We start from the raw sequence: 14,835 nt of genomic DNA on the forward strand, positions 1-14,835 counted from the left end.
TATGTAGTGAGACCACCAAAGGGCTGCAACTCTAGACATCCAGAAAAGTAAGTGAATGAATATCCAACTGCAGGGAGCTAAAATCAGTTGTGAGGATAGTTTGATCTTGTTTTTGTGACATATGTTTTTGAGAATTTTTATCTTAATTTCTTATTTTTTGGCTTTTTACTAATATTCTCACTTAACACCATTTTTATTCATAGAGTTGACTTTATATTATATTGTATTATTATTATATATTATATATTATATTGCAATTCCACATTCCAAACTGAGAAATACATTTTCACAAAACGGAGACACAATATCTATTGTGCTATTCGTTGTCAAAGACGACAATGGATACATACCTTTCTGTTGAGGTGGACACAAATGTCAGCCCGCATGTCCTTGGGACAAATGGATAAGACCTGAAAATAGAGAGAAAGATATGGAGTCGCATTAAAGGCTACTAAAAAAATCCTGTAGTGCTTCAACAAGACAAAAACTGAAACTGCAAACGTGAGGAGCATAAAATTATTCTTTTCTTCCTTCCAAAATCTCCTGGCAAAGATTCATTGTATCAAAATATATTTATAGTGTAAGAAACGGATTTCCAGCAAGATGGCAAATTTTTACTCTTTTGGCTTTTATTCCAAATGTCATGTTCTACTTTAAATGCTTCACTTCGGCAGCAATTCATTCCTGATCCTGTAACTCATGGCTTTAGACTTGTTGATGTTGGTTCTTGTCTTGAATGCATCACATTCAGACGCACATCATCCACATACACGTTGAAGATCAGAGTCCAATGCCACCAACATGAGGACATAATTTGCAAAGAACAGATTGCAAATATGACAAAAGGTCTGTCTTGCCAACACAGACTGTTGTACTAGATTTATCTGTTGGAGGTTTTTTTCAAAGTTATTCAAACTAATTACAAAAAGACTGATGAATATAAAAAAACTACACTTTTTTAAAAGAATATAGCACAGGAAAATCAGTCAACATTCACCCATTATTCATGGTATTTATCCTCTAAAGGGTTGCAAAAAGGTGTGGAAATGCAGTCCCAGGGAGCATATGCAACACAGCAAGTTCTCAGCCTACCAGCCTACTACCTTGATTATTTCTGCTGTGAACTGACAGTGATAACTAACCACTTTGTAATGTTGCCATTTCGTCTACACAACTTAAGGTGTGCAACTTTATAGGGTCGGCTTTGCAATTTCCCTTTCAAAATTCCTCACACGTTCTCTGTTGGGGGACAGGTCAGGACAGCAGGCAGACCAGTCCAGTACCCACACCCACTTCTGAAACAGCCATGGCTTTGTAATGTCTGCAGAATGTGTTTTTGCATTGTCTTGTTGAAAATGTATGAGCATCCCTGATTTTTTCTTTTTTTTTTTTTTTTTTAACTCATCTAGAAGGCAGCATATTCTACACAAAAAATCTCAATGCCTTTTTAAAAATATTTTCTTTCCTGCATTGATTCTGCCATCACAAATGTGCGACACTGACACTGATACACCCCTATGCCATCACAGAGCCAGACTTCTCCTCTTGTTGCTGATAACAGTTTGCATTGTCCTCTTCATCTTTGGTACGGAGCGCACCGTTTCTATTTCTATGATGTCTACATCTTCCAAAACAAAAATAACCATGAATACTCATTGGTATGACCACAATACACATTTCCACTGTGTGATGGTCCATCCCAGATGCCTGAGAGTCCAGAGAATGCTGTCTGAGGAATCAAAGATCACATCAAGTGTGCAACTTAGGCTTGCACTGTTGCCCTTTGCATGCTGAGAGTCCTCCAGATCAACTGAATAGTCTGTGCTGTTTGTCTGAAAGCATTTTGTGGATTTTTTTTCATTTTTTACCTCAATTACAAGTTTTAAATTGCCCACAACCCTGAAATGGAAAATTGAATGTATATTAAAACCGAAATAAAAGTAAAAAGTTTTTTATTTCTATGAGTGTAAAAGGGCTTAATTGGCGTTTTTAGGTATAAGGGCTCATATTGTGACAAAGATATTTAGTTCTTGGCCCCAGCTCTGACTGCAAGGTATTTATACCTCATGAGCACAAGCGACTTAATGTATCTTCGGGTGAGTATTATTATCTCCACATGCTCTTAGAAAATTGGATCGATGGGGAGCAGGCTGATCAATATGAAGAAGAGAGTGGATGGAAAAAATACACCAACAGATAAAATAAAAAAGTGCTAGTCAAGCAGGATGGAAGTATTTTGAGGGGATTATATACAGTAGATTTTGTTGAATTTGAATACAGCATAGTTTTGTTGCATAATAGACATGACAGATTAACATTCAGTTCCAAATATGTCAATGTTTTACCAAAGGGTTAGCAAAGTACGATACATTCCCTCTCTGATACAACTATCGGTATTCATTCTAAAGTACAAATGTGGTGTTCCGTTTTTTAGTTATTCTAAAATATAGCCATAATTGGACTGACAGATGGCATGGTCAACAGCTTAAAAAAAACACATGAAAATAAAAAAAAACACTAGAAATTTGAGTTACATAAAGCTGGTGGTCTTAACAGTGTCACAGGCACCTATTGCATCAGGATCTGTCACAAAAAAAATCAGATGGTGGTTTTTAGTGTCAGTTTTTATCACACCAATTAAATTAAACAAAACTTAATTCAAGGACATCTCCGGTGACCACTAATTAACTCTCTGAACTGAGGTAATTTAAAATTACAGTGTATGATATTTCAAACTTTAATACAACAACAAACAATAACATTCTATGTGAAAACAATGCGATGCAACAATGTATTTTTTAACCAGAATACACAGCCTCCCTTACTTATTTGGTTTTCTTTTCATGCTCATAGCAAACACACACGAGCATGTGCTAACATGTATGTTCTCTTTTGGAGGGAAAGATCAAGCATTTTCTCAACTAAATTACCATAAGCGGTTATAGAATAAGACTTTGATTTTCAAATATAAACCAAGCACGCACATAAGGAAAATCTGAGCAATTCAATGTCTGTGGTTGGACAGGTTTAGAAGTTTAAGTACATTAGGCTTTAATAGTAAGTGACTGGTCACAGGCTGCAAGTTTAATGTGTTTCTGCTCCTTTATGAAGACCCATGGGTTGTGCCTCACTTGCTTTGTTATTGTGCTTTGTTTATGGCTTCTTTTGTCTTTGTGACACAGCTGACAAGGATTTTGCTTTTTCATATGTGACCTTATGTGTCTGTAAAAAGATGCACAGTTTATACACAGAGGGCTTGTTTAAGACAATCACTTTCAAACCATTTGAAAGATGGAAAAAAAATTTGATGACCTATGGCCTCTCAGTCTCACCTTTTCTGTGTCTATGCCTTTTGACATGGACCATGTGGAGACAATGTAGTCCATCACCCGTTCACTCAGGCCTGTTGGAACCTGGTAGAGCTTCAAGAAGTCCCTAACGTTGTTGAGCATCTCATGGTAGCGGTTGGTGTTGGCGTACATCTGCTGGAAGATGGTGGTCACATTTCCAAAGATGGTGGCATAAAGAAGAGCTGCACCAGAAAAAAGAGAAGAACGACTAAATATAAACTTATTATAAACTTAATATAAACTTCTTTTATTTTCCCCTTTGGTTTGCTTTCAGACAAATTGAAAACGGATAGACTGTACTTATGGTTTACACTACGAGTTACATTCACACACAGCACTTCTTAGTTTATACAGTGTAACTAGATACGCAGCACTTTTACTTTATCACACATCAATGAATGTATTGTGAAAGAACACTTCAATATGTAGACAAGGAAAGCTGAGGATCCAACAACCAGCAGACAATGTCTTTTCCTCCAGAGCTACAGTTGCCCAGCTGTAGACGATGGGTCATCATAGTGTCATTTAAACATATACTTACATTTTCCAAAAAATTTAAAAAAAAAAAAAAATTTCTTCAGCAAACGTTTCTTGTGAAAATGTAGTATTAAATAATCATAAAAAAATACGAGTTCAACATTTTGTTCACCTGCAGAATGTTCTAAAAAAGGTAAATTCTTATTGCAAATGTTGAGAGAAAAATCACTTTGACAGAGAGGTCATATTTTAGATTTTATAACAATGTCCCTTTTCTTCACATTTTAGGAGAATCTTCACGTCTTCATTTTTTGACAAATATGCTTTAAACGTCTGGTGGATATCAAGTAAAAGAAGTAAGAATTAGTTCGATAAAGATGACTGTTACATGTATGATACACTTCTGGTGGGCAGAAGTGTCTTTCACCTTTCAAACTTTAATTCATCGTGCGTCATTGCTGCCAAGCTAAACTTTCAGACTCCTCTGCTGCTGCTTCATTGTTTCCATAGAGACCTCACTCTATAGTTTTATGTTCCCATTTCTCTCAGCCAATTCAAATAGAAAAGAAAGAGAAGAAGAAATACAATCTAAGCACTGCAGATTGGTAGGAGGTGGAGTGATCTGATTTTGGAAGATCAGCCAGAAAATAGAGAGTGTATGGCAGAGCGAATGTGCAACTTACACAATTAGTGTGACATTGCCTTTTGGTGACTGTTTATACATATACTACACTGCCAAAAGTATTCACTCGCCCATCCAAATAATTCAATTCAGGTTTTCCGATCACTTCCATGCCAGTGATACCACCTGTGCAACAAGTCCAGCTGTGAAATATCCTCGCTCCTAAATATTCCACTGTCAACTGTCAGTGGTATTATAACAAAGTGGAAGCGATTGGGAACGACAGCAACTGAGCCACAAAGTGGTCGGCCACGTACAATGACGTAAAATGGCAGATGCTGAGGTGCATAGTGCACAGAGGTCGCAAACTTTCTGCGGAGTCAATCGTTAAAGTCCTCCAAACTTCATGTGACCTTCAGATTAGCTCATGAACAGTGCGTAGAGAGCTTCATGGAATGAGTTTCCATTGCCGAGCAGCTGCATCCAAGCCATACATCACCAAGTGCAATGCAAAGCTTCGGATACAGTGCTGTAAAGCACACCGGCACTGGACTCTAGAGCAGTGGAGATGCTTTCTCTGGAGTGACGAATCCCGCTTCTCCATCTGGCAATCTGATGGACAAGTCTGGGTTAGAACGGTACTTGTCTGACAGCATTGTGCCAAGTGTAAAGTTTGGTGGAGGGGGGATTATGATGTGGGTTTTTTTTTCTGGAGCTGGGCCTGACGTCATATTAAACCCTATGGATTAAGAATGGGATGTCACTTAAGTTCATATGCGTGTAAAGGCAGATGAGTGAATACTTTTGGCAATATAGTGTATGTGTGCTGTGTTAGAACATATGAATAAGAAATAAATGGAAATCCAATCAAAACAGAACCAGGGTCACAAAGCTCTAAAGAAAGTGTGTTTTAATGCTTGGGTGTTGTGTACCTCATTGAAATAGAGGGATGAGTGATATCAACACAAAATAAAGAAGACAGAACAGTCATAGACTGTAGCATGTCAAAAGTAACATAAACACCATTGCAGCTTAGTTCCTTCAAAGTCAGCTGCCTTCCAGGACCCTCCAGGACCTTTCCAGGACCCTGTCAGATAGAGAGAAAGGATTCTGACAACACTACTGAGGTGGAACTGAAGGTGCAGGGACACTGCTCTTACCTCCTCCAAACATAATATTCCTAATTGGATGACTCAAAGGCTCCATGGGTGACCATTGTCACCTCGCCACAACGAAAGGTAGAGGTTGGACATTTCAGTGCCGAGCTAAGAATAAAAAATCCCATCCCCTTGTTTAGTTCATTTTATCGAGGTAAGAATCTTGAACTGATGTAGCAAAAAATTGAGACGTGTGAGGGTGTGGACGAATGCAAATAGAGGGTATAAAACAGATTAAACAAACTGAAAACTTTTAACAATGTTAGGGAGAAGGGATGAAAAGAACCATCCGCACTTTGTTAAACTGTTTACGTTGTCATGGAATCGTGAGGGGAGTACACAATTTGCATAATTTAGCATCCAAAATAATTGTGCTTGGATGCAAGTCTTCTGATGAAACATTTGGCCAAACATTTGTTTTTTTAAGTCTAGGATTTAAACAGTTTTCCTTATTCCATACCTTTCTTTTCCAAAAACAGCCAACAAAATCTGAGCTGATTTGAATACTGTTCTGCATCTTGGTTAGTCTTTCCAAAATAGTTTTTCATCAGTTTTCAAATTTTAATTGAATCAACATCTAAATCGATCATTGTGTTCAAGTAAACTGTTGACAATTTTATGAGTCAAGGACAACAACATAAAGCTCAGGAAAAAGCTGTTCAGTGGACCACCAGTGTTGGTGAAACAATGTCCAAAGTCAAAAGCTTTCACTGCATAATCTGAAACATCAAAGTTGGTGATTATTCTTAACTATTGACATGAATATTCACAATACGTCATTTCCACACACACACACACACACACACACACACACACACACACACACACACATATATATATATATATATATATATATATACATTTATATGGTAATGGTATTTTTCTAGCTTCCCATGTTTTTTCTTCTTGATGTTGCTGTTCCTGCCTGCATTTTGCACCCTGCTACTATGTACTGGATTGTTTCGAAGGCCTCTTGCACAGCCTTTACCTGGGGTCCTGCCTGGTGTGGTAGAACTCTATTGCTCTTGCGTTCACTACCTGTTTTTAAGCTGCCATATTTAGTGACTCTGTCACTTTCAGACCAGCCTTTTCTAACCATTGATAGGACTTCTCGATATCAGCCATTTCTTCAATCTGTCGGTGGCACATGCCATGCAGAGGTTTATCTCTCCATAATGGTTGCTCCTCCTCCTCCTTCCCTTCCCCGGGTTTCAGCTGCATGGGGCAATCACGTGGCAGTTCATCACTGGGGGCCATCATACTAATGTATTCCTGGATCTTGATGTTTCATGTAGAGCAGTTTTATAGTTGACCACTCAAAGCACTTTTACACTACAACCCACATATCAGGCACATCCATCCATTCACACACAGCCATAAAGTGTCAGGGGGTTACACAGTGCCCTTTTCTCAATCGCATAGATTCACACACCAATGAACACATCTGAGGTAACATGGTGTTCAGTGTGTTGCCAAAACACATGTTGACAAGTGGTCCGTGCGTGGAAGCATTCAAGTATAGCATGTGTCGTAGGCTTTCTTCACAAATCACAGATTTGTGTGTCTGATCTTACAGTCTTGAGTGATGATTCTTTCGATCAGTAGCTGGTATTTAGCTCCTCTCATATTACTTCCAATTCCTGTCTGCTCATGTATTGAGTCATGTACCTTCTCATCTTATCCGCTATGATGTCTGACAGGATATTCTATGTTGTACAGAGGTAGGTTATTGGCCGGTAGTTGGATGGAACTGCCCTCTTCTGGGGATCTTTAATGATCAGATAGATGGATAGTTTGTTGGGTGTGTATGTGGATATGTATGTATATATGTAGATGTAGATGCAGTTACCTGTTTACGCTACAGGGTGGCACTGTTCACAGGTAGTTTTTGAGGTTGGCCACGTGCAGGACGCCATGTTTTTTTAGTGTTTATCTGCCTTTGCTCCGAAAGGTAAGCGTGGTGTCCATGCAGTCGGGTGTCGGTGTAGCTACGCATCATTGCACAAGATTCTGGGAACTGAAGTCGTTTGTGCCAACTATATGAAAACAGAAGAGTGTCACTTTGCAGAGGCACCATGGACCTTCAAGCACAGCAAGCGACCTTTGGGCAGCATCAGGAGCCACTGATTCAAGACATTCCAACACGTTGGAATTCTACATTAGAAATGATCAAGCAGCTATAAAAGCAACCGTGGACCAACAGCACAACAAACTAGTTCTGCTGATGCCACCAGAATGGGACAAACTGCAGAGACTGACAACTCCTCTAGAGCCTTGTAGGTAAGAAATCCACATAACTGACTATAAGTTTACATATATATAAAGTTTAAATATAATAAAAATCAATCATTTCATCTTGTGTTCAAATAACTTTCTGGGTATGCGTGTCTCCACTGCCCGTACATTACTGAGATTCTGGGTGGAGAGGCCTACGTCTCCTGCTCAGTAGTGCTGCCTGCCCTCTGCCACTTGCATCATGTAATGGAAGTCTCTGATGAGGTAAGATGTGGCAAGATTTAAGACAACACTCAAGGAAGACCTGGCCTCACACCAAAAAAATACCACCAATGCATGGTGCAAGCTTCCAACGGTACTGGATCCACGTTTCAAAGACTTGAAGAGTGTACCCAAGAGTGAAAGAGAAGAGGTGTGGGCCACTACTTGGAGGCATGCTGCACGATCATCACCCAGAGGGTCTCTGCAGATCTCTCCAAATGGGCCACCCAGGAAGAAAACCTTCTACTGATGGGTTCAGATTCAGAATCAGATGAAGAGGTGTAGCCTGACAGAGCAGAGGCAAGCATCAGTATGGAGGACTGTGGTGGGCTGCTCATTCAGCCCATGACAAGCTGGCCCTGCTTGCCCACAAATATCTAGCCACTTCTGCATCCACAGTTCCATGTGAAAGACTCTTCTCAGTTGCAGGCGGCCACATTGTTCATAAAAAAGGTCAGCTTTACATTCAGACGCTGATTAAGTGTACAAATAATTAGATTTAATAAATGTTATAATAACAACTCCCATATTTGCATAGGACAGGAGCCAAATTGAGTTATGGTGAGGTATATCATCAATGTCATTTTTCTGTTTTCTTAATACCAACATTTAGATTTGAAAAACAAACAAAGAAAATTTTTAATTCTGTCATATTTTGGAATGTGATTAATTGTAATTAATCTACAGCTGTCCTGTGATTAATGAGATTAAACATTTGACAGCCCTGATATATATGAGAGCTGCTTATGTAGTACCATATTTAAAGTCAAACATGTCCCTCGTAGCTCTTTTTTTTATTTATTTAAATCTGTCTTTGTTTTCCCTGTCTGGTAACCAGTGTGAGAAGGGTGAGGTAGTGCTCTCTCTCAGGATGGAAAGTCGCTCAAGTGCTTTATTTCTGCTATAGATAGATAGATAGATAGATAGATAGATAGATAGATAGATAGACAGATAGATAGATAGATAAATTAGCTGATGGAGCAGCTCGTGGGAGAGAAGACCAGACACTGTCAAAGTGATGCTCCAATAAGATGGAGAGAATGTTTGTTAGACGTTTGGCTTCAAATTGACTCTGACATAGAGATTGAAACTATATCAGAAACAATCATTTGGTTAATAATTCCTGAAGGAAAATTATATTGCTGCTGTATTAATTATTATTAAAAATGTGCAATTGATAAAGATGGATAGTAAAATGAAATGTAATGTTGATGAGTGCACATACAGCATTGGCAGGTAACACAGGGTAATGTTGTCATTAGACAACATGGACAGGAAGTCAGTCAGTCTGACTGTTGGTTCCGGTGCGCCAGCAAAACGGTTGCATTGATGGGAGCTCCGTCGCCGCTACCTAACTTTCTGTTTCTTTTGCTAGTTTTCTTCGCTTGTTTCGTTTGCGTTACAGTGTCACTCATACAGTATGACCAGCAGACACTTCTGGATATACGTTCGTCACTTGGAAAGGATTATTTCACAAACTTTCACTCAACTTTATTTTTCCTTATGTTATAGGTTAGTGGTCTTAGATTAGCATAGACTATTATGTGTATTATATGTTCAGTACAGCTCTTTTAATTAGCGTAAAAATGTATATTGTATATTGTAGTATCGACATTGCCTATCTATTGTTACTGTCTTGCCAATATTTTGGTAGAGTACTTATGACATGACATGTTACGGCATGTTATGTCTTGTTATGGTAGCTGCTGTACCGTGTCCTGTCCTAAGAATTTCAGTGCCCAGTCCGACTCTGTTGTTCTGTGTATCTGACAATAAAAGACTTGACTTGACTTGACTTGACTTGAGTCAGTGGGGTTACATGGCACTGAAAGGATCGAATAATTGGCTAAATTACAATAAGATGTTGTGTTTTATTTGACATTTCGTAAATCCCATTGAGTTCTATTGAAGACTGGATGTTCGTTGATATTACGTTGATTGCGGAAGTTTATCCACGGCTGTGAGGTGGCTAAGAAAATAGTTCAAGCATGAACGAGCTGCCAAATAAAACAAGACAGAAGCAACTTTTCGCAACGAAATTTGATATGGATTACCAGTGCACACCAGTAACCACTCCGGTGAGTTGATGATTTTGAAAACGGACGTTTATGGTGCTTTTACGGACCTTTTTGGACATGCACCGTACTTGCCATTCTGAAGCAGGTTGAGAAGAATCAAAATTAGGCAAATACCGGAGACAGCAGTAAACATCAAAAAGCGGTGAGGGGGGTTCTAAAACATTGCAGACGACTCAGAAAAGAGGCTTAATGTTGAAAATACCGCAGTTATCCTTTAACAATACAATTTTTTTTATATAATTTTTTCTTTGAGGCAAATTGTCAAAATATGGAAGGGTGAATGATGAAATATTACTTTACTTTCAAAGCTTTTTTTTTTCTTTTAATCTGACTGATTTTGTGTGACGACAACGAAATTGTGTTGCTTTTTTTGTGAAAAAATCTGTCTTTGTGCATTTTCTTTTTCCCATTTTCAGTGTTTGAACACTCTGCCAGAAGAGCATAGGATGATTTGTCAGAGTGAATGAGTGTGAGAGACAGAAATCTGTCAGTCCGAGTCACGATTGCAGCCCAGACACCAGGAAAATATCCATCACAACTGTCCTATGAAGAGACAACCTCACCTAGCTTGTGACAATAAATACATATAAACAGGCGCACAATGCATTGAGAGGATATCCTTCGCTCCTTAGTTTTTCCATTCAATTACCGCAGCATCCATCATGCAGCATTATATAGAGATAGTACTACTATTTTAGTTATGTTTAGAGCAAACAGGCATATTCTGACAAAATGATTGCTACAATCTGTGGAATTGTGCTTACCAGGATGTCATTTGGAAAAAGAAATAGTCTTAGGTTAAAATTAATAATTTCTTTATATAAGCTTTGATATATGCATCAAGATTAGGACTCATAATGAGGATATGTAGTATGATTGTTTGAGAACTGACACTAGCTTTATTTCTAGACTTTGCCTGTTTACACAACAATATGTCCAGATATGATGTGCCGGGTGAGGTGCATGGAGAGTACAGAGTGTGTGTGATAGCCTCCACTGTGTCTCAGCTGTATTACAGATTTCACACACAAAAACATTATGAAAATGAAATGGCACTCGATGACGTACATGCAGCTGGATCAGAGGATATGAATAAAAACAATTAACTCCCTGTTCAGCAGGGAGTTCTTATTTTTCTTTTATGTCATATTGGGCCTCCATAACTGATTATAATATTTGTATCAGTTAACCTAATTAACTTTATCAGCTTAATAAGTGTGGTTGAGATGAAAAGGACTTTTCACCAACAGATTAGAAGGCCAACATTTTGGCACTGATATGAAATGGATCCATAGAATAAATAACTTAAATTTGAGTGCAAATATTAACCTGAGCATGGTCAGACTTGACCCGAGTCTCACAAGTACAAACTAACATGTGACTGACCAGAAAACATCCTGATATACAAACAACACACACACCTGCAGCATCATGATCCACTGTGTATTACATTGATCAATTAACAAGAAGACAGCTGAAAAGAGAAGAAATAATGTTTAACTATTTATGTGGACAACTAAGAGTTAAAAAAGTGAACATAAAATTATTTTTTAAATATTTAAAAGTTTACATGATTCAAAGGGAAATTTCTAGCAATTCTTATATCTCCAGCACAGCCATGGAATTAGAAGACATCACCAGACCAAATAAACCTCATCACCAAAATTTTGGTACAGACTGCAAGGACGGTTTGACTAAAACTGGATCCTGCTAGAGAGCTCTGCAGTGGGGTGTTTATACCTACCAGAGTCCTGAGTCCTCTGGAAGTGGGCAGAGTCGCTATAGCAATAGAGACAGTGAGGAAAAGATCTATTTTTAATTGACAAGACACATAAAGTAGTGTCTGAAATGAATGTACGAAGTGGAAGGCAGGTTAACAGGATTAATCCTGATCCAAAGGAAATAAAGATATTAATTAAACTAACTCAGTCTCATGATTGAACTTCACAGAATGAAGATGGTAGCAGGCAATAGTCCATTCAAATCCAAAATATGGAACATTTTGACAGAGATCCTCATTCCTTCATTCTTCCTGAAGACCTGTACTACTGTATTTAACATGAAGTTTTTATGTCTACTCAAACAAATATAGCAAAACTAAAACAGAGTTTGTTTAAACCATAAGAGTTGTTAAAGGAATGTAACGTAAGATCTACTATATGATAAAAGAGTGATCTGTAGTCATAGATTTACGACGATTTAAGATGACCATTTACTGAACAGTTCTGATGATACCACGCAGCATCACCCCTACTAAATGTCACATTGGAGTAAAATCAATAAAAAAATTCTACTGTTCACTGACAGCTCATCATTCTAGGTTTCACTGAATGCTTTGTGTCATTTATTGTCTCAGATTTCAGATACGCCACATAAAGAAATAGATTGCAATGCATAAGACAAATCAATACTGCAAATGGGAGGCTGATGTCATGAACAAGGACATGTAAAAACAGAGTAATAAACTTTAGAGAAACACTGTAACTTGTTTCCACTTTCTGATTGATTACGGTGTGACTTCTATGTTCCTTTGTGAGAGCAATGGTTTAGTTGTTGGATACAGGTAGCCTGGCTGACGCGTCCACAATCTCGATGAGATGGTGGTCTGGGAACTAGGTGTGCATTTTCTCGTATTTGAGGCGTGGTTTACGAATGCCTAGAGCCGTTTATTGGGCGCTACGAATGTCTATCAAATGGCGTCTGGTTCTTCCCATGCTGCTTTGCGCACGATTCATAGCCAATTGTATCACTTATACCAGATGACGACAGAAATTCAACGAGGAAGAAGAAGAAAAAAAAGTAAAATAAAAGTAAACTTGCACTCTAAGCTACTTAAAACACTTTCTAAGGCTGCATCGAACGGTAACGTTGTGTCCGCTGCCATGATGGATTAACACTCTACAAGCTTCGGTGTAGCGCATAGACGTTGTCATCGTCTTGCTGCCCCCCCGTTCTGTGATTGGTTCCCAAACTCTGGCAAAAATAAGGGCGGTGGTTTCCAGGCTAACTTTGCAGTGTGAATGAAATCGCGCGCAAAGCAGCATGGGAATTCCCAGGCTAGGATACAGGCTGAAAACATACAATGTAACTAAATCCATTGTTGAGTTTGTTCATTTTTACTTGAATTAGTAAAACTGAAGCCGACCCACAAACTTACTCTACCAGACTGTGGATAAACTAAATGAGCATCAGTGTTGACTTTGAACAGGTTAGATGTGAGAATAACTTGTGCCTGTGGATTCACACATGGTTTTAGATAGATTAGGGCAGCCTCTTTCAGTAAAGGCCTGAGCCTGTCACGACCATGGGTTTTTTTTCCTAATCTTGCCATGTTTTAGTTTTTAGCCTTAGTTTCTTAGTTCACTCCAGTATTTAGTTTTGCCATGTGTTCCCCATAGTTTCTGTTGCTCTCCCATCACCCTCATTCATATCACCCGTAGTTTTCCCATCAGCTGCAGTCACTCACCCAGTCAGTATTTAGTTTCCAGGTTTCCCCATGCACTTTGTGAGATCCTTTCACCCGCCACGCCACGCCACGCCACGCCAAGCGTGGCAACTTAACCTTGGTTAAAAAAACTTAACCTTGTTGTTTTTTGGAATAATAAATCAATTTGCTTTTTGATAGTTCGCATCCGTGTCCTTCCACGCCTCGCACCACCCCAATCTGACAGAGCCCAACAAACTTTGTAACGCAAACAAACAAAAATAACAACACAGGCTAAAAACAAAGCAGCCGGGGCCTTTAGGAGAGCCACTAGCATCGGGAGCCATTGTTGAGCCTAGTCCATTTGCTGCTCAGTGAGGCAAGTCAACATTCAGGCTGCATTACAACACATTATACACTGACAGGGCATTGCGCTCCAGCAGCCTAACATTAAGAGATTCAGTCATCCGCATGATAGTCCAAACCCCCCTGAAAAAAAAAAAAAAAGAGAGAAAATCTGACCGTATAAATCTGTTTTGACAAGCAGTAAGTGTACATCTAGCACTCTCTGGGAAAGTAAAACATTCTGGCTGATTGTATCCAAATAAATATTGATTAAAAAATCTGTAGAGGCATTTCAGCCCTGCCCCCCAGTGAGTCACAGTAATAATTTGTGGAATATCACTGAGTAGACCTCTTTTTCATCATTTTCTTCAGTATTGCAGTGTTTACTTCTCATTAGGCCAACTTAATGGACTATTCATTGCTGTGCAAAATGATAATGGGTTTTGAAAAGAGTGAGTCGGGCAACAGATTGGAGGGTTGATGTGTAACAAATATCTGTGTCCACCTAATCCCTACACACCGGTAAGTAATATTGCACTCAATATTATAGAGAAGAGACTTTACAATTGAATCCTCGATATGGTTCTTATCAATGACGGAAAATAAACTCAAATTTGAGACCTAAAACTGGTAACTTCAAATAGCTGCAATAACCTTCAATCCAATGGGACTTTTTTCAAAACCCAGTTTAGTCTCAGTTGATCTAGTATGACAAGTAGCTCTTGGTTGAAATGATGATCATTTTGCTTAACGAACAGGAAAAAGTAGTTTGAGATATACACCTATTTTCTCTTTTGCTAATGGTTAGGAAAAAAATCTGTAGCATTCTCACACAATTTTAAGCTAAAGCCAGCAGCCAGTTCGCTTATCTTAGCATAAAGGAAAT

General features: G+C 38.7%; 1 protein-coding gene across 1 annotated transcript in view; it reads right to left on the reverse strand.

The window, feature by feature from the left end:
- Positions 1–14,835, reverse strand: part of kcnh5b (potassium voltage-gated channel, subfamily H (eag-related), member 5b) — a 194,094-nt gene that overhangs the window by 72,480 nt on the left and 106,779 nt on the right. The window contains exons 9-10 of the mRNA XM_075447653.1: positions 3,333–3,532; positions 351–410 (exon numbers count right to left, since the gene is read on the reverse strand). Of these exons, the coding sequence (XP_075303768.1) occupies positions 351–410; positions 3,333–3,532 (260 nt within the window). The remainder of the gene's footprint in view (positions 1–350; positions 411–3,332; positions 3,533–14,835) is intronic.

Source organism: Odontesthes bonariensis, chromosome 17 (assembly GCF_027942865.1).
Source record: "Odontesthes bonariensis isolate fOdoBon6 chromosome 17, fOdoBon6.hap1, whole genome shotgun sequence".
NCBI lineage: Eukaryota > Metazoa > Chordata > Actinopteri > Atheriniformes > Atherinopsidae > Odontesthes > Odontesthes bonariensis.